Source organism: Scatophagus argus, chromosome 22 (genome assembly GCF_020382885.2).
Source record: "Scatophagus argus isolate fScaArg1 chromosome 22, fScaArg1.pri, whole genome shotgun sequence".
NCBI lineage: Eukaryota > Metazoa > Chordata > Actinopteri > Scatophagidae > Scatophagus > Scatophagus argus.
The window spans coordinates 13,206,348-13,234,039 of NC_058514.1; the positions used below are offsets into that span (position 1 = coordinate 13,206,348).

General features: G+C 41.7%; 3 protein-coding genes across 4 annotated transcripts in view; 1 reads left to right on the top strand and 2 right to left on the bottom strand.

Annotated features, from left to right (window-relative positions):
* Window positions 1-3: 3 nt before the first annotated feature.
* On the bottom strand, window positions 4-7,415 carry optn (optineurin). Its single transcript, XM_046379360.1, has 13 exons — window positions 7,258-7,415; window positions 5,988-6,112; window positions 5,491-5,684; window positions 5,121-5,264; window positions 4,706-4,890; window positions 3,842-3,944; window positions 3,493-3,608; window positions 3,153-3,302; window positions 2,461-2,554; window positions 2,208-2,366; window positions 1,968-2,110; window positions 1,371-1,453; window positions 4-853 (listed from the first exon to the last, which is right to left on the bottom strand). Exons 2-13 carry the CDS (start codon window positions 6,106-6,108, stop codon window positions 741-743), a joined length of 1,605 nt encoding a protein of 534 aa, XP_046235316.1. The 5' UTR covers window positions 6,109-6,112; window positions 7,258-7,415; the 3' UTR covers window positions 4-740.
* A 596-nt stretch (window positions 7,416-8,011) lies between these two features.
* ccdc3a (coiled-coil domain containing 3a) lies at window positions 8,012-16,862 on the top strand. Of its 2 annotated transcripts, XM_046379362.1 has the most exons (4): window positions 8,012-8,255; window positions 9,014-9,895; window positions 10,441-10,618; window positions 14,925-16,862. In XM_046379362.1, exons 2-4 carry the CDS (start codon window positions 9,489-9,491, stop codon window positions 15,228-15,230), a joined length of 891 nt encoding a protein of 296 aa, XP_046235318.1. In that variant the 5' UTR covers window positions 8,012-8,255; window positions 9,014-9,488; the 3' UTR covers window positions 15,231-16,862. The 2 variants fall into 2 exon arrangements, with proteins under 2 accessions (XP_046235318.1, XP_046235319.1); XM_046379363.1 differs by lacking the exon at window positions 8,012-8,255 and having other exon boundaries at window positions 8,732-9,895.
* A 5,659-nt stretch (window positions 16,863-22,521) lies between these two features.
* The window catches only part of camk1da (calcium/calmodulin-dependent protein kinase 1Da), a 55,087-nt gene continuing 49,916 nt past the window's right edge, over window positions 22,522-27,692 (bottom strand). The window contains exons 10-11 of the mRNA XM_046378785.1: window positions 27,250-27,499; window positions 22,522-26,276 (exon numbers count right to left, since the gene is read on the bottom strand). Of these exons, the coding sequence (XP_046234741.1) occupies window positions 26,152-26,276; window positions 27,250-27,499 (375 nt within the window). The 3' untranslated portion in view covers window positions 22,522-26,151. The remainder of the gene's footprint in view (window positions 26,277-27,249; window positions 27,500-27,692) is intronic.

Sequence of the window (27,692 nt, forward strand, 5' to 3'; positions counted from 1 at the left end):
GAGTAATTTGATGTTCTATTTTATTTTCACAGAATTACAGCATCGAATCAGAAGACCTTTATAATCTGCAGATTACAGGCAGGTACAGATAAGTTGATTAACAAGTTAAATATATTATGTTAAAATAACCAAGTAGAGTCAAAATATATATCCTCATATTAAAGTGCCTACATGGTGCATGCTTCTTTGTCCACCTAAACCAAAAAAACAATCATGAGCAAGAACATCCTTTCCAAGCACAGTATATAGAAAGAATTTCAGCTTGATTTGATGAGGAAACCTTCAAATAATAAAAAAAAATAACCAAATAACCACCTAGACAATGTAATACGTAAAACTTGCTTAATGTGTACACAACAGACAGTGCCTCACTTCTTGTCTAAGTGTGACCTTGAACAAATTCACCTTCATCCTCATTTTTATAGCAATAGACCCAGTGCCAAATGACAAAATTCAAGATGTGTCCCACAGTATTTTTCCTGTTCAATTTTAAGTCCAAATGAGCAATTTTCAGATTTAACAGACCAAAAAAGACCAAAACGTTTTTCAGACCTGTTAAATTTCAACCGAAAGGATAAGTCAAAGTTTTCCACCCTAGAATGAAGTTCACTGAGTTTGTTGTAGAACTATGGAGCGTAGTCCCAGAGATATGAGGGGAGGTACAGGTAAAAGCAGAGGAAGACTCAGATTAAGGTGCTAAAGGAACTCCTGTTGCTGGGGGTGCTTGTAACGATGGAGGTCTAGTTGATGCAGTCCATGATGTGGATCTGCAGGGAGTCCAGGTCTGGCAGGATCTCATTGCACTTGGGACAAGCGTGTTCAGGAATATTCCCCTGTTGCTGCCAGTCGGTACCTGAGAGTCAGAGACACTGATCACAAACTGCTGGACACATGTTCTTGTTACACTGAACTAACCTGCCAATACTCAATTTCTACCCACTGCTTTGTATATTGCAACAAATTCCACCAATCACATGTTTTAGGTCATACTGTAAAGATGGTTAAAGGAATATGTCAACATTTTGGGAAATCCATGTATTTGCTTTCTTGTCATCAGTTAAATGAAAAGACTGATGTGACTCTGAATTCACAGCCAGCAGCTAGTTAGCTTAGCATAGTGACAGGAAGTCGGTGGCCCAGCCAGGAAGTAGCTCCAGGTTGGTGTGTTCCCCTGCTTCCACCCATTACACTGTGCAAAGTAACGTTCTCCTGACATGAGAGTATTATCAATCTTCTCATCTCACTTGGCAATAAAAACTTTCCTCATACTGACAAATGATTCTGGACTTAAAAGATTTGTCATTCGTGCACAGCCTGGGAAAAAGTATGCCTGGAAGACTATGTCCAGAACATGGCAGACATATCTGTACCTCTTCCAACCAGAGCAGCACCGGCCCCATGTGGATTTCCTCCCAGTGACACATGTCTTCTCTGCATTTCGTTCAGCGACCGTCTGTGGGATAACACATAGAAAAAAGAACTAACAAAAGCTGGAAATGTTCAGATCCCACAAACATGCCCATTTTTAGGGTGATTTTATAGTTAACCTGTCCAGGTGCAAACAAACTCTGATGTGTTTGCCCAGTTCTCTCTGTCTGTTTAAGCAGCTGTTAATTAAACTCTGGTCCAAGACCGCATGAACTGACACTGCTTCCAAAGTGAATTCCTGTGCAGGTGGTTTTTGGTGTGAAAGTAAAGAAGACTGACGCCAGGATTTTGTGACTGTTGCTATCTGATTTTAGCAAGCAAGACAAACTGCTACTAAATCAACTGCCAAGATGGCAATCTTCTTTTATTTAATCTGCTCACGCAACGTATATTTTGCCAAGACTGACTGGTAACCGTGGTAACGCATATGCACATCAGCATAACTTTCCTTGGTGTATCGCAAAGTGAAAAGGAGATAAGTCAAAGATGCGTTTTGTTTTGTTGTCAGCAAACTATGGGTCTTTAGTTTGATTACATACCGGCCCAGTGAGTCCATTTCCTCCTGCATCTGGACGTTCTGCTTCTTTACATACTCTAGCTGAGCAGCGAGACGCTCCTTCTCTTCATGGAGCTTCTCCCTCGCTGCTCGCTCTGCATAGAAATCTGAGGAGTAGACCTCAGCCTGCACAAAGAGTGCAACAAAAAGCATGATTACTACCATGGTTCAGTGCTAGGTGCTAGGGTTAAATTAATCAAAATCAAAGCCTCAAAACACTGACCTGAGCCTGGAACACAGATATGGTCTCCAGCTCCTTCTCCTTATGGAAGATTTCCTGCTTCATTTGGTCAATCTTGTCCTGTTTAACAGCCAGGGCCTCTTCAGCGGCAGTCAGTCGCTCCTGCAGCTCATCCACCACCACCTTCTCCACCATGTGAGACTGCAGGAACAGAGGGCAAAGGTCAAACACGTTTGGTTGGTTTGATTTGGTTGCTAAATGATTAAACGTAGGTGATTATGCTCTCAAAATGGACCTCTCTCTCCTTCTTCTTCTTCTTCTCATCTTTGAGTTCAGAGTAGTCTTCAAACAGCTTGGTGTAGGCATCCTTCAGCTGGGCCAGGTTGTTCCTGTGAGGGTGGGAGGAAGGGGTTTATGGTGACTTAGTAATTGTGTCCAAATCTAAGCTAATCACCAGGGGCATATCCAGAAATGGGAAGTGGGGTGGCACTGGTCAGCCCAAGTGTCAACTTAAAGTATAACTGGCTATGGATCCAGTGAGAGGTGGGACCTTATTTGAACCAATTGAATGACGAGTACTTTTTAATGTGCATTGTATGCAACCTACTTCTGGATGAAGTATGGAAGCTTTTTATTACATCTGTTTGATCCCAATCTGGTGTGCTGTGATTGGTAGGACTATTAACACTGATTGTAAATCATTTTGGACTTAAGTGTCATTCAAATGAATGTAATTTAAAGAAAAGCAAAAAATTGAAACATGCAATGTTGGTGCTTAAAGTAGATACTAGAAGTGCTAAATTACTGCTATTCTGAAGTGTGCACTTGGCCCAAAAAAGCCTGGTCACAGCCCTGCTAATAATAACATATTAAAGGGGTTTTCTAATACAAATCATCATAGAGCGTCTTTTGTCTGCACAAAATATTTAAAGTTATTCTTATGTATTCAAAAATGACAAATTAATGAGTCTGTGTGTTAGCTCTGACCTCTCCTCTCCAGCCTTTCTCTGCTCCAGCTGGTTCTGGGCCTGCATGCTGTCCAGCTGCAGCTTCAACCGGTCATTCTCTGACTGAACAGCCTGTTTCTCCACCAGCTGGGCCTTCAGAGTGGCCACATCCTGCTCCACCTCCCGACATCTAGACACAGGAGATAAGCATTAGTTTGTGCAGATTGAGATTAATGACAGAGTAGGCTAACTTTGCATATGTCTGCCTTCCTTTAAAGATTCAAACATGTATACAATATTCTGTACTGTAATTTGGTTAGAAGTTCAAGAATAAAATATTTAACACTATTTTTTATGTAAACTGTGTATGGGGGACTAACCTGTCCTGCAGGTTCTTCTTCATGCCTTCTGCTTCATCCAGTTTGCTCTGCGCCTGCTGCAGTTCTTTGAACAGTGTCATCATCTGAGCCTTCATATTCTCCACCTCAGAGACTGCCTGAAATGTTTGCATGAGACACCAACAGATAAAGACAAACACCAGTTGATGTCTGCCAGATACTGGGCAATGATAAACCGAAAATGGTACTTCAAAATGAGATTATTATCTGTGATGTGAAATTTTGCTTCAGCCTGTCATCAGTACATACAGGTTACAGTCATCTTTCTGCATATATTCTTCATTACTCCAAACTTGTCCGTGTACAGCTTGTTAAAGTACTGAGTAAATACCTTTTCCTCTTTCCCAGAACCCTCCTTTGTCTCTGTAGTCTCTTCTGGGGTGGTCTGTGTTGATTCTTCTACATTGCTCTTCCTCTCCTCCAGCTCTCTAATTCTGTTGGATAAATTTGTTTCAAAAACTGTTAAAAAGAAAACACATTTCCATAAACAAGATGAAACAAAATTATAAGAGCTTTGAAAGCGGCAAAGCTAACCAAGATTAAAAAAAAGCTGTGAATGAAAAGCAGAGATAGCAGTGGGATTACTGCAAAGGAACCCCACTCACACCCCTCACACCCTGCACACAAACTGTTTGATCTGCTTCCCTCTGGTAGGCGTTACAGAGCTCTGTATGCCAAGACTACCAGACACAAAACCAGTTTCTTCCCCCAGGCTGTCTCCCTGATCTCCCCGTAAACCACCTGCCATTGTGTGAACCATCACACTGTTTGCACTACATGTGTATATATATATATGATATATATATGATATATATGATTTTTTTTTTTGATTTTTTTTTTCTTTTTCTTGTAAATACTTTATTCTTCATTTTCTTTACTTTTATTATTATTATTGCTATTTTGTATTTTGTATGGTGCACAGGACAGAGAAAAATCCGGAGTCAAATTCCTTGTATGGTCACACATACTTGGCAAATAAAGCTGATTCTGATTCTGATTCTGAAAATAAACATGGCATCCTGTGCCGTTTTTGTACCTTTTAACAACCTATTTAGTCCAGTTTGCAGGAAAAAGCACAGAGGATAACGAGCAGCCTGACTTGCTGTGTTTCCAGATAAACTTTGAAGAGTTTCATCTTTTACGATGGCACTGGATTATTGGTAGTTAAGTATCCCTTTAAGTCGTTGTCCTCTACCTGGCAGCAGATAACTGCAGCTCGGCATGCAGCTGCTCAGCTCGTTGCGTCTCGTTCCTCAGTGACTGGAGGAGCTGACTGACGGTCATCCCCTCGCAGTCTTGCCGGGACGCCGTCATGCTCAGCTCCGGACGCCTGCTGCGCTCCAAACCACAAACATCGCTCACACCATTGATGCCTCCATCCTGAGGATAAAAAACACACAGTTAGATCCCAAACTTTGGCTTACATCCATGGATAAGGTCATCAAAATCAGAATGAAACCACATGTTATTGCGGGTTTAAGTGGACAGTTTTGGTGCTGGACATTTCCAAGCTAAGAAGAAGAAAATTCCAAAGGAAGCATCATCATATCATTATATAAGTGTCTTTCTCATTCTTCTTATATGCATGTTTGCGTGTGTGTTTCTCTCACAGAGACACTGATGATTTCAATGAAGGAGTCATCGTGCGAGTCCTGGTCCGCCTTCAGCTGCAGCTCAGAGTTCATGGCCACCAGGTCGTTCTTCTCTGCCTGCAAGCGAGCAACCTGGGCCCGCAGGGCATCCAGCTCTGCACTCTGATTGGATGTCACAAGTCACCAACACAGAATATTGATTAACTACAGTGTTCATTTGGTTGACAGGTGTTTAAATTTAATGTACAATGAGCTCATGAAAGTAACATCAGGAAATATAAAGAAGATCATTTTAAAAATTACAAACACCAGAAGATAATACTGGCTCTCAGCCGCTTTCACCACAAATAAAACAAATAAATAAAAAGAAGCACCAGTGCACCCTCACCTGCAGGCCACCTGTCTTCACCTCCCCAGTTCTCCTGCTCAGCTCCTGGTTTTGGAAGGTCAGCGCCTCTACACGGATCCGAGCCTCCTCCAGTCTGCTCTCCAGAAAGTCCCGCTCCTCTCGCTGCTTCTCCCGCCATGCGGTCAGACCCTCAAAACGATCCTTCATTGTCAGGTTGGTCTGACGCAGGGCCTCTGAGAGACAGACACACATAGAGAATTTGAATAAATGCTCATTATACTAGCTGAGTCTTTTGAATTATGAGCCTTTCTATAACTGTCACACCTTTTGGACCTTCTCTGTTTCCATACACTGCTTCAGCTGCTCTATCACACTACAGCTCAGAGAGTCTGACACAAGCTGCCATTAACATTGACCTTTGATCAGACCTGATGAAAGTATTAAGGACTGAAGCAGATATCTTGGTTGCTAAATGGTGCAGCAACAACCAATAAAAAGCTCTGAACCCACCACCCCAACCTCACACCTACTCTTACCCTTCAGGTCTCGGTTCTCCTGGATGAGAATGTTCATTTGCTGCAGGGTTTCTTCAAGTGTGCCGGACTGACCGGGAGCGCGATGGATGTCGCCATTCATCATGGGGCCTCCAGACGCCATGATGCTGAGAAAAAGGCAAGGAAAGAGGCAGAAAAAGATATATAGGCAGAAAGAAGGATATATAAAAGCTGTAAGAAAAAGCTTGCTTAGTTATCTTGTGTGGATTGCATTACATACTTAAAATAAGGATTTTTTTTTAAGTTGTATTTTTTACCATTTTATGTAACGTCACAGGTTGATCTTGGTCCTACTAAATATGAATACCACAGTGCCCACAACACAGTAATCATTGAGATAACATGGAGCACAATAGCAGAACTGATGAGTGCTTATGCAACTTGTTTGCCTTTTGTAAAACCAACATGAATTATTGAGATACAGTCCATTTTATAGTAGGCCTGATCAAAATACGCTGCAGATTTTCTACAAACTAATCTCTGGAGAAATGAGACGATGGTTTATGTTATACACACCAAGGTACAGCGTAGACTTGTGACAGAGCTTAATTATTAACACATTTATCATCCCAAGAACATATGGACCAGCCCTAAACCTTATATTATTTGTCTGGATTTCTCTCACTTTGAGGTAAAATTTAAACTTTACCACTCAACATGAACACGGACTATGAAAACTCTAGGTTACCTTGTGAGTTTTGTTAACGTATGTGAAAAGAAACTGCTCCATGCTGACATCACTAACTCAATGACTCAGTGCTTCAGCGGGCAGCAGCAGAGAAGCAGCACTCAGCCGATAAGTCAGCAGGTCACATGATAATTCAATCTATGCCAATAACAGGGAGCAATGCCCGTGCTACACACATTGTGATCTGCTCCTGCCTTCACCAAGTCTGATTGTCATGATTGTCACAAAACAACGACAATCAAATCAAAAATATTTAACGCGAGATACCAGGCTTAAACTCTTAAACTGACAACAGTGCAGTAAACACCAGTGGGATAGATGCTACTTTAAAACCCACTAGTGAATGTTACTGACATAATGTCACTCTGTGAAAATGTTAAAGCATATTTCATTAAATGTGAGGTTATATAGTTTTACTTTCACTTTGTTCAAGTGGGCTGATCCCGTGGAAGACTCATGGTAAACAGAGAAAAGTTACAGTTACTTACACAACACGGACGTGGTTCAACCTGAGTTAAACTGCGTCACAACAGATGTTAAACAAATACAAATGTTTTAACTCACCTGCTTTCAACTCCTGAACTAAAAACAGTCTGGATAGGCACTCCGAAAATATGCAGGAACACTCGGTTAGACGGCAAAGATATGTCGACCAACCTTGCTTTGCTGCTTCTGGCCTGAGGCTACGTCAAGTCAATGACAGGAACAGCCTGGTTCCGGTGTATGTTTTCAATATAAAATCGCATTGTGTCAATAACCATTTTTTTTCAGTCCAAATAGGGTACATGAATTTAGCACAACCTTTTCCAAATGTTTCTGCAAATGTAATTTAGTTGTATGAACACAGTAGATGTCAAATTAGATGGGGAATCAGAAATGTAAAATGTATATGTATTTTTTTCAGTAACATCTTCAGTCTGTTGCATTTAACCTAATGATTTCATTCGATATTATGGTTGTTGGTTATTATTCACTTCACTAAAGCACAACTTTGGGGACAAGTATGGCATAGTTTATCAAGATACAGGCCTAGGTGACATCATTCCTATACCTAGGTTTGAAATTTAAGGCCTACTTATTCAAGCGTGCTCTTATTTTGAAGATACATTTCACCTTACTTCCTTCCTCTTAGGTCTAACTGTCTCTATGGCGATGCAGCTCTGACTCGTTTGAAGGTTTTTATTTCCTCGAAGTGACGTCGCAGAGCAACGAATAGATCTGCGCACAAACTTCAGCGGCGTATGAGCAGAGCCGCTGTGCCGGCAGATCCATCCGCTTGCTTCATATATCGGTGAACGCCTGTGAGGGCGGTGCAGCGGGAATTCCCTTCAGGAGTCACCTTGCGCTTTGACAACGTAAAGGGAAAAACTGGAGATTCCCTAACCAGTTCAGAACCTGACAGTGAAAATAAAAATGATGTAAAATCAAAATGTAATTTAACATGATGTAATATCTGTCAATACTGATTTCTAAAAACACATCAATGGTATCATATTAATTGATGACAATAGGCAATAGGCATTTGCTTTAGTCTAAAATTGTTAACAAAGTGACCCAGTAAGGTAAGTATAAAATATTACTGCAGTTATTTGATGTATTCCTACCATCTATGAAATAAAAAGAAAAATATATGTATGTGTCAGTGTTCACTAGATGGCAGTGCTGTCTTAGAAAAAAAAAATCCACATCACAGGTAAAAATTCACACCACTGAAGCGTTTCGTGTAGCAATAATATCCTCAGTAAGGTCTTAATGATTTAAATGACTTGTTTATGAAGAAGATGAGGTACGCGTAGATTATTGTGACCTGTTTGTATTTTGAGGCCAAAATCTTGAACTGAATTTCAAAACAAGCAGCTGATAGATCCATACAGAGCTCTAACACATTATGATTCCTGTAAACATATCTTTGTCTTATCTGTGGAATACTATCAGTCGGTGATGTAAATTGTGAAATCTAATCAGATTCTTTACTTGGAACCTCTTCAAGGGTTATGGAAGAACCTCATTTGAAAATGCCATCCAACATTAGAAACCACTTTGATACATGAGACTGGTTGGTTTTCCCCTTTACGATCATGTTGGATGCTTTCAAATGCACTGTCGGAAAAATGGACATTTCTCAAGACTTGCATCCAATAGCACAGTTTAGTTTGATAATGTCATATAGGCCTACTCTGTGAACATGATAAAACTACTATTTGTATATGTATGACACTATATTATTTGTGGATGTGCTATTTGCTTAACGGGGCACATCATCGACCTTAACAGGTTTAATGTCCTATGTTATATCAACCATATTAATATGTTTCCACAGAACAACACTTGTGCTGGATCAAGCCCACGTGAAAATATCAAACATCCGAGCGTCCAATCAGCGCTTGAACGCAACACCGATGAGCTCCGTTGAAGCTGTCGCTCCCACAGCAGAGAGATGAGATGGCAACACTGGGAGTAAAGCAACAGGTCGGAGTTGGTAAAGTTTCTGCAAATTGATTTGTTTCCCTTTAAGAGTGTGCAGGGGAGAGAAGATCTGAGAAAGCACTGCGTGAAAAGTTTCTTGGCATGTTTTCAGGGTTTTTGAGAGCATCCTTTAATGTAAAGGTGTCCATCACAAGTGTTCAGTTCTTTAAAACGCAACTTTTTGTTCGCATTTTTAACGTTTAGCAGCTTGGATGCTTGAAAGGACCTCCAGCATAAAACAGTCAAATTTAATGAAATAGAAAAAAAACGACACATTTTCTTCAGTGAAGCATCACCACAGGGGGCCAGAAGCTTCGCGGCTCTTCAGGATGTTTTGCACAGTTCTCCTCCTCGCAGCCCTCGGTGTTTTTGCGCATATGTGCACCTTTACGCACGGGTGCCAGCTCCCCTCCGAGTGGCGGCCGCTGAGCGAGGGCTGCCGAGCGGAGTTGGCGGAGATCATCGTGTACGCGCGGGTCCTGGCGATCCACCGGGAGCCCCTGGGCGGCGGGGCTGGCAGTCTATACAATTCGCTGCCCTTCGGGTTCGGGTATGGGTACGAGGGCGCGGAGGAAGGGCTGCTGTACTCTGCGGAGGTAGAGTTGCTGTGCGACCAGGCCTGGGGAAGCATGCTGGAGGTGCCCTCCGGATCAAGACTCAACCTGACCGGACTCGGGTACCTGTCCTGCCAGTCCCACACTGTGATGGAGAACTACTCCTACTTCTTTTTCCTCAGGTGAGGTGCAAGGCCAGGACACATTTTTGTCCTAATAGTTTCAACAGACATTTTGGAATGTGCTTAAAACAGCCTGGCAGAAAAAAAATATTGCTGCCATTAAACCTAGACTGCATCTCGTAAAACCTTTTGGCAGACAGAAATGCATTTTTCAAAAGAACAACTTTATTCTAACACTGTAATAACTCTTCAGAGTTTGATTTGGACCAAACTGTAATCTACAGTCACATGTGTAATCAAGACGACTGTATTTAAATATAATTTTGAGGTAAACCACTTGAGGCTGCAAAAGTATCTCCATTAAGTGATACTTGAACATACTTTTTATTCACTCCATTTATCTGACTCCTGTAGTTATTTTCTAAAGGAAGATTTTACCTGTAAACCAAACTCCAGGCCCATTAAATATAATGCATTTCTTGCCTATGAAACCTGTACAGCTGTGCTTGATCGGGCTGAAGCAAATTCAAAACTACAGACACTGTAAGAGCCACTTCTTCCTACAGCAGCTTTCTCCACTTTTTTCCTGTTTCTCTCCTCTGCAGGATGGACGAGAACTACAACATCCTGCCACATGGCGTCAACTTCCAGGACGCCATCTTCCCCGATACATCAGAGAACAGACGCACATTCTCCAGCCTCTTCCAGTTTTCCAACTGTACCCAAGGGAGCCAGCCTTTCCACACCTTCAGCCCTGAGTGGGACACCCAGGAGGACAGCAGGGTAAGGCATCACATCCTTTCGACCACACACACATTTTCATGCCCAACATCAGTACTTCCTTGATGGCAAAAACGATTCCCATCTCCTTGCACAACCTGATTTACACCTGATAAAAGCAAGATCAAAAATGTCTCTGTCTTCAATCCGGCCACTTTTGCAAAGGATGTAAACAAACCAGACACCATCTTGTTTCCATGGAGATAACAGATTAACAGTCCAGACAAACAGCAGGGAGCAGCGAACTGGAGGCAAGGGGGACTAACGACTAATGTTAGGGTGTTGTGGTTTGTTAGTAATACTCCAAGCCTGTGGCTGTGGCTAAAATATGAATGTGAGTGCAGTGTGTGAGGCCTGCACAGTGAGGTCTTGAGTTGTGTGCTTTGGAGTGTATGTGTGTGTTTATGACATCCAATCCTGAGGTCTGTTGTGACTCTGCTGACAGAAATGTGGCGAGGATCAGTAGAAACACGGTTTAACTACCCATTGGCACGATGCAGAGCAACACACAGGCAAAAGGATTAAAAATACAAGAATACTGACACACATGCATAGAAAATTTTACATTTATTAGATTCCTAGCGTGTTATTGGTCGCATGTGATCACATCACCAGCCAACTGAAGATCAAAGCAGTCAGTGACTGGTCGAGGACCGCCCGTCTGGCGCCTCAGGCCAACAGAATACTGGCCGTGCGGTGGTCAAAGGTCAAATAACAGAGATCCATATTTTTGACAGGCAGCAGTTTGAAAGTGTGTCCGTCTCCAGCTTTGATCCATATCAGTATGAAGCAACATCACCTGCTGACCTGGGATCAGAGATAAGCCGGCACACGTCTACTGAAGAAGAAAGGTCTGCTGGCGTGGTTCAGGTTTTTAATATTATACATCCTCCGAGGGAGTCAAGCGGGTCGCACTTGAGACAAGACAGAACATGGCATCTGTTGATGGAACTGCGACAAATCATTGCAGCTTCAGTTTCACAGTATTTCTACTGTGTACTATTTGAAGTTGTAGACCTAAGACTCGGATTTAGGTCAGAGTCAAACGAGGACTTGGAACATGATTTGGGCTTGACTAAATTTAGAGGTCTTTTAAGAACTGACTAGTTGAAAACTTGAACTCAAGGACTTGAGACCTGATTTTCCTTCAAATAACTTGATACTAACAGAATATTTGACTCGTCTTGTGTCCATTTGGCTTGGGTGTTGAATATGGACTTAAATTTTGACTTGTTTCAGGTGACTTGAGACTTTATTTATCTCTATTTATCTCCAACAGTCAGGATGTTGCTCCTTGTTCCTGACTCACCTGAACACTACCTGCGGCATACACAGAGATGGTTAATTACCTCTTAAATGGGTCTATTGCATTTTTTATTGTCTGCACACAAACCTGCAGAGCTAAATCAGAAGAAAGTGCTGTTGTGTTCTGTCCTCATCTCCCCTTTTCTTCAGGTTTGTCCTGCAGGGTGTGGACTATGAGCTACATGGTCAAAGGTCAGTGACGCAGGGTTAAAGACGGCTCATTTAGAGGACGAGCGCTCGCATGTAAAGGCCGCGACCTTCAGGCAAGGCGAGACAAAACAGGTGTTTTGCTCCAGGAATTTATAAAGGAGAATGAGCTGGAAGAGACCGTCTTTTTCCTCCTCATGTGTCTCCCAACCCTTCCATGTTTCCCCCGTCTTTTGTCTTTTGCATTTGAAAGTATCAGATCTGAAGCAAAAGAAAAACACTCTTCTCTTTCATTTCCTCACTTTGGCTGTAAATGAAAAGAAGAACAAGATCCCATTTCTAAAATGTAGAATCTAGAGTTTTGTCCAAAGGATGTGTTTCCTTGGCTGCATCACTCTCTCAGTGAATTGAGGTTTCAGACAACCCTCAGAGTTTAAACACAAAATACCTCTAAAATTGGGAGGTGGCTTGCTTCTGGTTTCAGCCTCGTGGGAACCAGACGCCCCTTCAGAAGAACAGACAGCAGGACTTCCTCCACCTTTCTGCCATAACCTTCAATTAGCTTTTGTCCAAGCCTCCTATGCAATGCGAGCAGTGTTAACAGGAGGAGCAGCAGGTAGAGACTGCTGCAAGCTTACTCATCATCTGTCCTTTCTGAAACATATCCTACATTTTTTTTAAATGTTTTGTTTCAGACCACATTGAGGCAGACATGAATAATCAGCAGGTTTCCATGTTCACGTGCACTCTAAAGATTTGATTCTAACCACAGCGAGGGAACACTCTCCTTGTAACTGTCACGTAAACACCTTTAACGAGTTTTCGGACTCTCATTAACATTTTATGTGGACGTTTAAAGGGATAAAAGGAAGGCAGCACAGTTTCACACAGTAGTTAAAGCTCAGGATGAATACGGTGTGAAAGCGTGTGTGTGTGGGTGTGTGTTCACCATGCTGTCTGTGTCTCTGTCTTTCTCTGTCTTTCTTTCTCAGCCTTTTGTTGTTTCCTTTTGTTCCATTTATTCCTTCATCACTCATTCACTTTTTGCCTTATTGTCTGTGGTGGTGTCAGACTCATGCTGACTCTTTATATAAAGTCAGAAAGAGGAATCAACACTCTACAGAAATAAACGAATAAACACACACACAACAAATTTCTTAATCCCTTGAGCCCTCCTTTGATTTCTCCTCTTTGTCTGCCGCTCTCTCATTCAGTCTCCTTTTTAGTCAATCTGCTCATGAATTAATATAACCGCAGGAAGTTCTGCAGCCTGGTCAAAGACAACACACACTGTCATCTGAGAAGCACCATGCAAACCTTATGTTTGTTCACAATGAATTTCGGTCCTGGTGGTGTCACAGTCAAAACATCCTAAGTGATGAAGTGCCTGTGGCTTCATGTGATTGGTCAGTGAGTGTCACGAAAGTAAAACTGTGACATGAATTTCCTCCTGACATAACACAATAGTGATGCCATGATATATCAAACACAGCACAAGTCTATGATTTGTTCAAGTGATCTATTGAATTTCCACTGTTTAAATACTTTTAAACCTTGCCTTTATTTTCAAGCTGTTTTAGACAAAACATCCGGTCTTTGTTAAATTTTTGTGCTTTTGAATTTGAGAACATTAAGTTCGTGTGCCCGTGCCTTCACATGTTTTCTAAGTGCTGTTTATACAGATGATGCTGAACAGCAGGCAGGTAACACCCGGATGTTTTGACAGGTGGTGTGCGTTTGTGTGTGCTTGTGTGTGTTTTGGGCGTCCCACTCTGAGCCTTCCTGAGAGCCTGAGACAGGGTCCAAACTAAAAAAAATGAAAAAATGAACCAGTGTTATGTAATATGGATTTGACTTTTGTTAGGATAAATGGGAAGAAAGAGGCTTTCCTTAAAGGGTCAGTTCACTCAAATTTCGAAGAAAAAAGAAGACAAAGAAATTAAAAAGAAATCCTTGTCTTTCGTCTATGTAGATTATTTTGGTTTGGTTGTCCTGGTTGTCAGATGTATATGTCATAGATTTATGCTCACATTTCAATGACATTGTTGTTTGTACTCACAGTGTTGAAAATTGCACAACAAATTGCACAAAAAATCAGACATATCTGCCAATATGTTAAAATAATTACTGAGGACATGAGCTGTTACAGAACAAAATGTGAGTATGTATGTGTTAGCACAGCGCGAGTGGAACACAGGGAACAATTAGCATTCCCATCAGCTGAGTTAACGTGATGGTCTTGAAAGGTGTTTTATAGATTCTAGTTCCTCTGACCAAGCGCAGCTGTACATGAGCACACATGGATCCCCACTGTGGATACACGAGTACTCACCCCTGTTAACCCTGCTGGTTGAGGTCAGCTCTGGTTTACCAGTGGGATGGAAAATTAGGGCCCCTGAAACATCAAAGTGTGACCCTTGTATTGTCAGGGAGGAATTAGAGGTGCACGGGGTGAAACATTTATGTTACTCAGATGTACATAAGCAGCATACATGGTCCCCTCATGTTTTTGCACTAGTGGCAGGGAGCCTGTGTGGATAAATGTCACTGGTGAGGGTCTGGACCTCCACTTTATTTCCCTATCCTCCCTCCTTCCAAGTGTGTTGGGCTTTGCAGATTAGAAAAAAAACATTAGCAAAGGAGACATACAAGCACTATGAAGATCAAAGAGAAAAAAGAGATTTTTTTTCATTTTTGTCAGAGTGGCTGCCCGGGAAAATCACATCACCAGTGCTCCCACTCCACACAACCAGCTGACGATCTGGCAACTGGTGGTTTATAACACTTTGGTTTTCCTGTTAAGAAAACACCCTCTCGTGCAGGTTGACTTACTTCAACACTTTCCTTCTCTGTCCAGCTGATGTGCGCCTCAGTGCAGGCTGCGCTGTTTGAGGAGGAGGAGCGGGGTCGCAAGCTACGGGAGCGCCTGGCCGCAGCGGAGAGGAGGAACCGGCAGCTGAAGGAACGCGTTCGTAAGGTGAAGCGCTCCCTGAGGAATGCACGCAAGGCTGCACGCAAGGCCGAGCAGGAGGCGCAGGAGCTGCAGGAGAAGCTGAAGGCCGCAGAACGTTGGGCGGGCCATCACCTCAATGCCATAACACAAGAGGAGCCTCCACCAGAGCGTTACACAAGCACAGCAATACGCCAGCGAATGCAACTTTAACTGATGACAGCTGACCCAACACGCAACCTACCTGGACTGATAACTGGCTGTGGAGATCCGGAGACTGCTGGGCGGTCTCTATCTAGGGGAGAAACAAATAGCAACAGTCACATATAAGTAAACACACTTTAAAAAGAATAATCTACATAGTAAATAAAGTGCTCTCTCTCTCTCGTGTAATACAAAAGTGATTGTCAGGTCCATTCCTGGTCATCTGACAACAGAGCAAAGAAGTGAATCAAGAGATCATCTTGCAGGTGGAGCAGATCATTAACTCTGCCGCCTTCTACAACCAGATTCATTTGTCAGTCAGAGCTCTTCTCAGGCCGGGATCACATAAGGTGGTGTTTTTGCTTCAACACGAAGCACAGATTTTTAACAGTAAGAGTAGGAGCTTATTCCAGTGAAAAGTCTGATGCATTTATCTCCTTACACTTCAACCATCAGGTTTTCCCAACTCAAGTAAAAGTAGTTAATGTTTTACGTTGGTGCAAAATAATGAGAACTAAGACGATAATATAGGATCCAGTGTTTAAAAGTCAGGATATCTCTGTCTCCTCTGCATCAATTTTCTTGATATGAAACTGATTCTAGCCAAAGCTAAATCCCTAGAATATCCCTTTAAAGTGAACTGAAAGACACTAAACACCCAGTACATGAGTGGAACCGCAGAACTGGATGATTCTTCTCTTCATCCTTCGTCACTATGAGTGACCTCTTCCACTGCACACATAACACACACACAAGCTGACCTGGTGTTAGTATAGACATATTAGTTGTAGCAGCTTTAAGTAATTGAGAGACTTTTTGCAGCTTTAGTGATCCATGTTGTATCTTAAACAAAGTCCAAATTCAAGAATGCCTCTTATGTAATCATGGCCGACTGAAGCAAAGACGAGAGACATTACACTTAATATTAATGAAGTTGTGATTAATCGACTCTTTCTTCAGTTGAAATTGTGAGCAGAGAGTGGTGTGAACTAAGAATGAGAACATATTTGATGAGGTTCATTTATTATTAATTTGAGTTGTTTGTTGTTGTTTTTTTTTTTTTTTTTTACTTCTGGAACACCAGCCTTTATGTGGATGTTTTTCATATGAGTGTTTTTCTGCATATAAAATCTGATTTGGATGAACATCAGTGTGAATGTGGCAATATTTTGAAGTAGGATATTAACAGCTGGGTGACTGGAGTACAAAAAAACAAACAGCTACACGCGCTCAGCGGTTGAACCTTACAGCATCACGCAGAGAGTGTAAAGAGAGGTTAAGGTCAGAGGAGACATTTAACGTTTATATGTGTAGTATTTGGAGAGCAAATGAGTTTGTGTGTGTGTGTGTGTGTGTGTCTGGTCCATCAAGTGACTGGAATGTGTTTGTGTGGGCAGCAACGTTCTGAACAGCAGGATGTCACTGAAATATTCCTCTAATTCTGTCTGGAAAACCAAAAGCTCTGGAGGGAGGTGAGCAGCTATCACATCACGAGACCTCAGCGAATGCAAGGAAAACATCAAATCGCCAAAAGATGAGGCGAGGTGGACGGCGAGGGACGCAGAGAGACACAGATGCTGAACTGCAGTCTCTGTCGTCACATGGCACAAACATAATCAAACATTCTGGGATAGTGAGGTGAGAAATAAAGTCTTGGCTGCAAATGATGATCAAAATGCTAAAATAACAGAATGCAAACAACTTTCCATGTTTTTACATCCTGTCAGACTCCCTTTTCATCAAAAGCCGTGACAGACCTTCACTGGCTTTAGTCTGTGCTTAGTTAGCGTTCAAGTAACACAGGTGGGAGGAGGAACTTTGTACCACTGCTAACCCTGCAGCAGCCAAACATGCATAGCAGATGCTAAGAGGAAGGGAAGGAAGAGTTTTTCAGGAAATCTTGCTTCAGAGCACAGAATCACTGAAGAAATACAGTAGATACTATGAAAACAACACACACAACAACAACACATTCAAGTAAGTGTTGTGAACCGGAAACAACAAACAAAACTGATTTCAACAATTCTAAAATTTAAAGCCACCATTTAAAATTTGTCTGTTCAGTTGATGTCAAATTATTCTGATATTAAATGTTTGTTTGGAGAAAAATCTCACAATCCCAATCAGCTTAACCAACACTGCAACATGTACTTCTTAGAGCAGCTGAAGGTTTTGGATGAAATTCACTGTCAGATTTGTTTATGGTTGAGAGATAATTATTTCGTACCAAAGCCTTTTTCCCTTTTAAGTAAAATGTTTCCTGGGGGTATTACAGGTGTAGCTGTGTGTTTGCAAGGTGGTTTGTAGTGCGGTTTAATCTTGAGCTTATGAACTGCTTGCCAATAGACAGTGGGACAGCAGAAGGAAACATCATGTGACCCCCTGCTGTTTTTATTGGATGGTCTTTGTGCACTTCAAATTCCCTAGCATGCCATGATCCCACCTCTACTTCCTGTAAAGTCATGAGCTATTTCACTGTTTTGATCTGTATTTAGTTTTATGGAATATGCTGCTGGTGAAAGAACAAAACAATGTGTCTCTGCAGTGGAGAGAGAGAGAGAGGAGAGGAGGAGAAGAAACCCTGCAATGATTGATGGAGGAATCAGTTTAAGAGGCAGAGGGATCAGTGACACAAACACACTTACAGCTTGACAGCCAAAGTCAACAGGCAGTGCTTGTATGTATATGTATGTGTGTGTATGATGGGTAATAGCAGGAATTCAACTCTGCTGCTTTGCTGTGAGTGTCACTGTATTTGAGCTCGGTGCTGTATGTGCGCATGTTGCTGGGCATGAACGTCAAAGGGATGAGAAATACTTTGATTTCACAATTTTCATTTCAGTACTTTGGTGTGTGTGTCAGAGGGATGAATAATTTGGAATAAGCCAATGCACACAATGTGTGTGTGTGTGTGTGCCTCTGTACTGAACAGAGATTGGAAGACAGTAGGGAGGAAAATTTCCAACAGAGACAGAGGGAAAAGCAGAGGAAGTGTGATGGCTTGAACCACAGGAAGCTCCACCGGGCCAAACTCTGCTAATAACAGACCAATATTAACACAACTTATCAGTGATAAGCAAATGCAAACCTTCAGGCTTATGCTGCTAAGCGGGGAAAACACAACATCATCTCACGCTAAGCTCCAGTCACTTCAGATGCTGATAATTTAAAAGCCAACTTCAAAACGAGATTGCTTTTAAACATAAGCATTTGTTGACAGGGTATACAAAGGCACAAAGCAGCCCGCAGCTACTGTCTCATGTTGACATATTACCTGTCACTGAGTCTATTCTTCCCTGTTGTGTTCAAGAAACACTTCAAAGTGAAATTCAAATATGGCACAACTGTAAAACAAAACAAAAAAACAAATATATAACAAATATAAAACAAAACAGCCGGTTAGCATCAAAACAGCCAGTTAGCATCACTGTGAATCCCTAAAGAAACCAGATCAGAAAAATAACGATTTTCTGCACAGAATACAGAGAGAGTACAAAAAGAGACCACATAAATGTTAGCCATGCGATGAGTCATGCTAATTTAAGCTCATAATGACAATGCTAACACACTAAACTAAAATGGTGAACATAGTAAACTTTTTACCTGTGTAACACCTGCATGTTAGCAATGTCACTGTGAGTCACGAATTCTCGGATTGGTTGAACAAATTGTAAAAATATTCTGCATGGAACAAAGTCTGAGGGCTTTTTCTTCTCTTTCCTGCAATGACGATGGCACATTTAGCAAGCTTGGCTGAAAAATGCCTTACGATGTTGTATTGTTTGAACACTGCAACACTCTCTTGGCATATCAAACTTTGAAACACCAGTGACAGAATGTTTAGACATCTATTCTTGGTTAAACATGTGGCATTCAGCGTAAACTTTTCTCGTTTTTGACGCATTCATTTAGCATTTTCCATTTATTCAAATGCGATGATTCTCAAAGTAAAAGCACACATTAAACAGTTAATGGATATGCTTATTTCAGCCAAAACCTTATCAAAAAAGAGTCATCCACATTGGTGCTGGCCAGCTGTGGACACTCAAAGTAAGAAAAACCGCTGTCGGCGAAAAAAGGCAAAAAGGCTGAGTGATCTCTAGTCTTTTTCAAGAAAGTAAATGTGTTTTTCTTTGAACTCTTAATGAACTTATTGCAACAGCATAATCATTTAAGATTGGATACCGAAATGTAAATCCAAGCAGAAATCATTCAAACTGAACATACTTTTAGATGGTTAAGTCACATCTGTAGACAATATGTTTTTAATGCTTTAGTAGAGGTAACATCTGTCTTCTGTCTGCTAAACATCTGCTGAACATCATAGTCTTAATGGCAGTCACAGTGGTAAAGCGTGTCTGGTGTCTGCTTTATACCCAAATGGTATGGATGCATGGATCCGGGAGTTTGTGAGTGTTGAAATAAGGAGTACAAACATACGGAGACACACATGTGGGTTTACATTTGTAGGAAATGTAGTGTAGTTTTATCATATTCTGTCCCACACACACGCACACAACAAAAGGTCATTACGATCATTCAGGATTTATTCCAGGAGAAAGACAAACAAAACACAATCAGTCGCTCTGGCCTGTGTCGTCATCATGGTATAACTCTGATATGTGCACATGATTGTCGAAGGCATCTGATATACAAGCCCCATTAACAGAAAGTCATTATCATCATCATCACCACAGCGCAGCACGTGCGGCAGACTCTGAGACATTAGTGTATTGAGACGACGGTGCACAGAATGGGAGTTCGTTGTGGTCACATGCAAAGAGTAAATACAGCCAGCTAACTCAGCAGGCTCTGGACAAGGACACCCACATGGAGACACCAGGTCCTCAAAAAGCAGTGAGTTTTAGCCCTGCAAACTGTTATCAGAGGCAGAGGTGCTCTCATTAGCTGAATTAGATGTTAAAGGCAGATGTAAAGGATTTTTAAAATTGGCCAGACTGAAGCACAACACTGATACTAACTGATACTAAAAATATTTCAGTCCATGAGACACAATGCTAATGTTGCATCTGTGAAAGCATTTGGCAGTGGTTCACACAGAAACACTCACATATGAATAAATGTACTTCCTTGTCTTTTTTGAATAAGTTTGGTGATCTTAGACCAGCAGATATAGATGAAGATTTTGCAAGGTCATGAATGAATAAATGAAAAAGCATTTTTCTCCATTTGCCCAAGGCCCCAGGACCAGTGCTAGCTGTGAAGTTACTTTGGCTAGTGGCCACAAGCAAAAGAAAGAAAAAACAAACAGACAAACAAAAAACCCTAAAGGTCTTGACTTCATTTTGTGCCACATCAACACATAAAAGACTCTTATAAACAAAATTTGTGCCATTTGTAAGCCTCCAATAGCCATATCAGTAAATATGTAATTCACGTATGCAGGGACTCAGCAGCAGGTCACTCAAATTAGTAGCATTAGATCACCTTTGACTGGAATGAATAGGGCATTATCTCTGTACCTGGCATCCAGTTCTCTTAACAAATGCCATCTAGCAAGGCTGCAATAACCTAAGAGATTATCTCTGCCTCTCAGAGCTGTTTGTAGAGCTCAAACTCTAATCTTCTTTTGAGTTAACTCAGCTTTTTGTGGCTCAGGAATCTCAACCTGTGGATATCTTTACATAATACAGAGATACTAACATCATACAAGGGCATATAAGTTTTTGCAAACACTCATAGTGAAGTTGAATTCTTGAAGCACTTTGTTTTCCAACATGCTTGTGTTTTATCTTTTGTGACGATGCGGTTCAACGGTGTCTCCGTTAAAAAAAAAAAAAAAAAAAGGTCAGAAGAGTGTGAGCTCAAAGGGGAAAGAGCGGTCGAGAGCAGGTCATGGCCAGCCCTCGCCCTTAACAGTGTGTTTCTGAGTCGGTCACAGCTTTGGATTTCTTCTGTCAGAATGGCAAAAACGTAAGCCTGAGTTCAGTAAATGATACTTTCAGTTTTAGTTGGACTGATGCAGAAAAGGTGTTGGAACACTGACGGCATTAAACTGCACTGTGTAGCTCTGCAGGCGGCAGTCACACAGTGTTGGACAGTGTATGAAAGCAAACTGCAGGAGGGAGTAAAGGGGATTTTAGCTTTTTTTACATAAACATTCCATAGAGAATACAATCAACTTCCCTCAAAAAAGACGCTCGCTCGCTCATTCACTCACTCACACACATGCCTGGACAGCAAAACATTTATAAATAATATCTTGAAAACGATCATTCATAATTACAATCTATTTACATTAGCATCTTTAACATGGAAAGTTTCAGAAAACATTTTTTTAACAGTAGACACAAGCACTGAGCAGCATGAACCTGAACCCCCTGCCTGTCTCACAATACTCAAAATACATTCGTAAACCCAAGCGTTCAGACTCAAGTGGACAACGTTACATTTAATGAAACATATTCTTACAGCTGACGATTCATGAACATCTTTTGTGCCAGAGAAAAAACCAGGTACACCACTTTTACAATGTGGCTCGTTCTGAAGTGACAGTTAAGTGCTTGAAATTGTCTAATATCTGGTAAAGGTTCATTCTTGCACTTATTTGTTCCCCAAAACTAAATCTATTGGTGACAATGTTGTTTCCCGATCCCACTTCCCCCCCCAAAAAACCCACTGACAACACACTTAAAAATGCTAAAAAAATGCATAGCAATCAATGGGTCTGTATACGCGGTTACAGTGAATAATTAGATTAAGGTGGTCATCATAATAAAGCCCTTACATGGTTGAAAGTTCCCCGTAAATAAAAATGTGTTGACTTTAGGGTTTGGTTTTGAAAAAAAAATGTAACACAAGACTCTGCTGTAAAGAAGAGCTGTAAAGACGCGTGGGTGTTGGAATTCGGTAAGCAACACTAAACCGTTAGCTTTCGCTACAAACAAACTATTTAAATCAGGATAACTGGCCTTTACACGCCTACAACTCTACCAAAGTTATCCAACTAAAACTCTATTATGAACGGACAGTTTGTAACTTCAATGTTTTCAGTCAAATCAACAACTTAAGGTGGATGTATGTCCGTCGCTGCATTCATACAACACAAAAAAAAAAGACTACATATCAGTTTTACCAAAACTTCTGAGGCTTACTCGCTCCTTCTACAGGATGAATTACACTGTCAGCCATTTATTTCAGTCAGTGTAATCCACTGCTGTGAAAAACATCTTATGACCAAAATACTAATGTCCAGTCATAGATTTTACAAGTTTCCTGTGAGCACGTTCAAGGACAGTCAGTGGCTTTTGTATTTCTGCTTGTTAACAAAACAAGAACAAAATTTTCAATGTTTTATTAGTATGATCACAGTCGCTGTCATTTATATTAAGTCATACACTGTTGTGCTGCTGCAAAGACTTACTTGTGCAACAAATGTGTGTTCATCCACCACAGAAAATAGTCCCTAACAAATGCATTTTTTTACTTCTAATAAAGTAATGTTTTATACAGTACCCAGGTGTTTTAGGAAATAAAAATTAAACAAATCTAACTTTATGTGACTCATTCTTAGAGATTTATGTCTTCAGTTGGAGCCGATGGGCTTTGGGCTAAGAGCTAAAGTATTAACAGTAACTAACACATTATTGATTAGTAAACAGTGAGAAAGAGCAAAAAATCCTGGAAAAACATACTGGAATAGTATCTGTACAGGTTATTGAAGAAAGAAGGCGCTGCTGTTAGAGAACACAAGTGAAGAGATTTAGATTGGATAGCATTTATGAATGTCTAGTCATGGTTTGCTTTAGTCAACATCAGTGCCAAAAAGGTAGAGCTTAATACACACAATGAGGCAGCAAGCCAGAAATGAATTCCAGTAAGCTTTGATTTACTGTCATTTTTACCCCACTTTGACTTTCATCCAGCTGTGGTCTCACACTCATCTGCCATGCCATACAGATCAAAACAAGCTCTGTGAATAATAATACTTTTCAGCACCGCTCTCTCTAGAAAATAAAAAAAAGGTATACGGCCACAGATTAGGAAGGGATCAAAGCTCAATAAATTTTTCTCCAGATTAATTCGCAGCTGGAGTTCAGCCCTTATTTTTAGTTCAATTGTGTCTCACACAGCTTTCTATCTGACTAGATCTGTTTGAACCAATTCATCAAGTAGAACCCAGTTGTGGTCCTAACTAGCGCTGGTCTTTGGCAACAATTCACAATAAAGGGATCAGTAGAATTGCATCTGATAAAGACAAGACAATCTGATATGTGTGAGTGAACAGCCAACAGTGTACAGTTCTGCTTTCTGAGCTATATCTAAGAGGCCTATACAACCAGTGACACATTCTAAGCTACTGTCGTCATGTCAGAGTCGTGAGAAGATAACATTTGAGCGAAGTCAGTGTTTTACCAGCAACAAATTAAAACAAAGTCAGGCAGTCATATTAAACTCAGATTATCAGTTCAAAAGGCACTCCAAGCTGTGGACTTGCATCATTCTGTTTCATAATGAAAACCTTAAATAGTCCAGAAACTGACCAAAAATGATCTGTTGCCCCACTTGGACAGCAAAGTTATGCAGGCAGATAAATTTTCTAAGAGTTATCCTGTACTGTTAACCAACCTTGAGATTAAGTAAAATTGTTGAGAAGAATTTGGGGGAAACACAGTGTCTAACACCACATGCACAACTTCACATGGCTCAGTGAACACCATCAAGTCAAGTCAGTAGCTTACAGTAAAGGACTGCTGGCCCATGAGGCAATTGGGACACATTGGATTTTTTCAGAACTCTGCAACATCTGGAAGCAGGTAGGTAATGATGGGAATCTTTTTGCAAACAAAATATTTTGTCTTTGCTGCTCATAATGAAATCAATACTTGAAATCTGCCAGTGTTGAAGCATTTCTCTAACTGCGAGAACCAAGGGCTAACCTACCACCCATGTAGTTTTGGTGGTTCCGTCCACAACTGCTGTTCCAGACTTGGGGATTGCATCAACAAAGCAGAATAGCCAAAACAGTGGAACAACTTGCACAAACTGTGTCAGATGATCTAGTCCAAAACACCTTGGAGTCCTTGGTGGAATAGTCTGAACCCAAGTCTTGAGTCTTCAGTATTCAAGTACATACAATACTGCCACAAAGACAAATGTCTCCTGGATCGTTAATTGTGATGCCACAATGCCTGAACTGAAAACAGATAGAAAAACCTAAATAAGGAATTCGGTACTCTCCAGCTCACAGTGCAGCCGCAGTTTTCCCTGAGCACTTCTGAACTGGGTGCAGCTTGACGATGTGAAAAGGTGAGAACATGGCTTCTTCGGGGGGGGGGGAAAGGGACAGCGGCAGGCAGCAGCTTCTTCACCTTGGGTTTAGTGTCCATACAGGTCATATACTCTTAGGACCCACGTGGGAGGCAGTAAAATATCTCAGACATTGTTTGCAACCATGAAACGGCACTCCTCTGCTCGTGGCTGTTTAGTTTGGGAAATCAAAGGGCAAGCTATCATGCAGTTGCTAACATTCTCCACTGGAGGCAGTTTTCCTGTAGAAACCTCTATCTAATCTATCCTATCCTAAACCTACTGCATGTTTTGTTGTAACCTGTATGTGTGTCCCCTAAAGGACGATTGTTATAAAAATCTTATAAAGTAAGAAAATAAGAAACAAATCGGAATCTTTCAAACAATAAACAAGCTGTACAACGCTCGGACATCCACTCTGGGTTATAGGTTTATACAATCTCTACACTCTGATAAACACAAGTGGATGGTGACTAATCTATGTCTGAGAAATATTTGACCCTCTCTGTGCAAAATACATAAAGCGCTTACACGTGTTTACATGTCTCAACAGTCGTATGGTACTTTTAAAGCATTTCTTAGAGCACAAACAAACAAACAAAGAAACCCATAAGGACATATAAAATGTCTTAAAGGTGCTATATGTAGCATTATAACAATAGAATCATTGTCACATTAGTTTGTTATATTAGTAAAATTAGCGTAAACAAATCAGGTCATCAATAAGCAGTCTTGTTAACCTCTGCTTTGCATTTATGTTGTCTACAGTTCAGATTTGGACAGGAATCTGCTGGATTGGATTATGGCACATAACAGGAAGAGGGTGCTGTTGTTCCAGAGCAAACAGACCCAAAGCATTCAGAGGTTTTCTTGATGGTGGAAACAATAAGAAACAAGCAGGTTAAGGAAAATGGGGTCTTAATCTGAAGGAATGCTTGCACAGGTAACAGCTGTTAATTAGTATGAGGTAAAGGCGACCAATAGTCTTTGCCATGGTTTTATTTATTTACAGTGATTATACCAAAGTAGCACTATCAATTTGACAATGATGTTTACTTTTTATAAGTTACACATACCACCTTTAAAGTTAACAGTAATAATAAACAATGAAACAATCCAGTTGCCAACAGTCAAACCCAATTTGAAAAGAAAAAAAAAAAGAAGCTAAATAAAGTTGTGTAGGAAAGACCAGATTCAAGAGGGAAGTTGATGTTGACTGACACCGAATAAGATACCACCAGCCCCACCGTGAACCACCAGTTACTGCTCAAGCTTGTAAAAGTCGAAACCCATTTATCGTTAAACAGCAACCACAGCTGGCCGCACAAACACCCTCAACGAGAGTCGGTGGCTGAGCTGTTGCTGTGGCAGGAGGAATCCGAAAGTGACGGGTTGGTGGTGGGCGTACGGTATGGCGCTGTGTGGCTTGAATTGGTGGGGCGGAGGTAAAGTCCTCTGCTCTCCCGGGAGCAGGGCGGGGAATTGGCTGGGAGGGGCAGGGGGTGGGGGTGGGGTGCAGGGAGGAGAGGGAAGAAAGAGGAAGAAGAAGAAGAAGAAGAAGAGTGGAAATCCTCTTCCTCTCCTGTCGTCCTCCGTCTCTTTCCGTCTCTCTGCCTCACAGCGCTGTGGCCTCCCAGCTGGTTCCCCGCGGGACCTGGCGTCACTTGGTTTCTGTGAGGACCGGGGCGGGAACCGCTGTGGGATGTGGCCGGTTCAGCTCCGCCCCGGCAGCGGGAGAAGAAGCTGCGGACGCCAGACTGCAGGGTGTGACCGGTGCAGTTACACCTGAGAGGGAAGAGTTAGCAGATGGATGAGCAGCATATCATTTTTAGAATGCTGTAATTGGCCCTTTGCTAAGCTACCCTTTTAATTACCGTTGCTGTGGTTTCCATTCTCTTACAGCTGATGTGCAATTTACAATGATAACAGCGGCCAGATTTGTCGCTCCAAATTCTTAGAAATTTTGAAGCAATGGACAATTTCAGTTGGAGGAAGACAAAAGCAATGGGCGGCACAGTGGTGCAGTGGTTAGCACTGTCGCCTCATAGCAAGAGGGTTCCAGGTTCGAATCCCGGTCTGGGCCCTTCTATGTGGAGTTTGCATGTTCTCCCTGTGCCCGCGTGGGTTTTCTCCGGGTACTCCGGCTTCCTCCCACAATCCCAAAAACATGCACATTAGGTTAATTGGCTACTCTACATTGCCCCTAGGTGTGAGTGTGAGAGTGTTTGATTGTCTGTCTTTGTGTGTTGGCCCTGCGATTGACTGGCGACCAGTCCAGGGTGTACCCCGCCTCTCGCCCGTAGTCAGCTGGGATAGGCTCCAGCTCCCCCGCGACCCTGACGGATAAGCGGTATAGAAAATGGATGTGTGGATGGAAGACAAAAGCAGAATCCACATTTCTAATTTGCGACACCTGATTTGAACTGAATGAAATGTAACTGATGTGAACACTATCTCAGATAATGAGCTTGGTTGGGGATGCTAATGTTCACTAATGTTTGCCTACACTCTGATACAGCAACAGGAACGACTCCCACACTGAGCAGCAATACTACACAGTGGATGTGCTATTGTGAAACCCAATAAAATATTGTAAGATGACATACTCCTTGATCTTAAAAGTAATGCTAGTTTAGTAGGTAGTAAGCTAATAAGTCATAAGTTTAGGAAATGATCAGATCTTTTTGCAGAACTTTCTGCAATACACAGATGTTCTCTTGACTTTCTGGTGCTACTGACACCATTGACTCATACTCACATTCCTTGCGAGGAGCTGCTATGTTGTTGTCTGTGGAAGAGCTTTTACTGGCGGATGTGTTAGCACTCTGGCTCTGCGTCGCCTGGCCGGTGTTTTGGCTCGGAGCTGGCTGGTTATGACCTGCCTGGACTGGCTTCTGCGTCTGGCTTGGCCTGGTCGGTGGGTTGGAGGCGTCCATGCTGCTCCCCATGCTGCTGCCAAGCTGCAAACGTCTCATGTGCCGAACCACGGCGGTGGCATTGAACGCTTGCTGGAGAGAAGAAGATAATGGGAAGAAAGAAAAAAGTTAGAAAGAGGGAGCTCTTACTATGCCTCAATTTCTGTGTCTCTCTTCATAAGCAGCATTTTCATAACCATTTTAAAACCAGATGAATATTAGTTAGATAGAAGCAGGAAGGAGTGTGGAACTGTTCAAAAATGTGCGATGGTTTTATTCAACATAA

Excerpts from the sequence above, each read along its gene's own strand:
- ccdc3a (XM_046379362.1), top strand. The coding sequence starts at position 9,489 with ATGTTTTGCACAGTTCTCCTCCTCGCAGCCCTCGGTGTTTTTGCGCAT. Across the intron at positions 9,896-10,440 it reads TCCTACTTCTTTTTCCTCAG|GATGGACGAGAACTACAACA; the intron begins GTGAGGTGCAAG and ends TCTCCTCTGCAG. Across the intron at positions 10,619-14,924 it reads ACACCCAGGAGGACAGCAGG|CTGATGTGCGCCTCAGTGCA; the intron begins GTAAGGCATCAC and ends TTCTCTGTCCAG.
- optn (XM_046379360.1), bottom strand. The coding sequence starts at position 6,108 with ATGGCGTCTGGAGGCCCCATGATGAATGGCGACATCCATCGCGCTCCC. Across the intron at positions 4,891-5,120 it reads TTGAAATCATCAGTGTCTCT|GATGGAGGCATCAATGGTGT; the intron begins GTGAGAGAAACA and ends TTTTATCCTCAG. Across the intron at positions 2,111-2,207 it reads TATCTGTGTTCCAGGCTCAG|GCTGAGGTCTACTCCTCAGA; the intron begins GTCAGTGTTTTG and ends CTCTTTGTGCAG.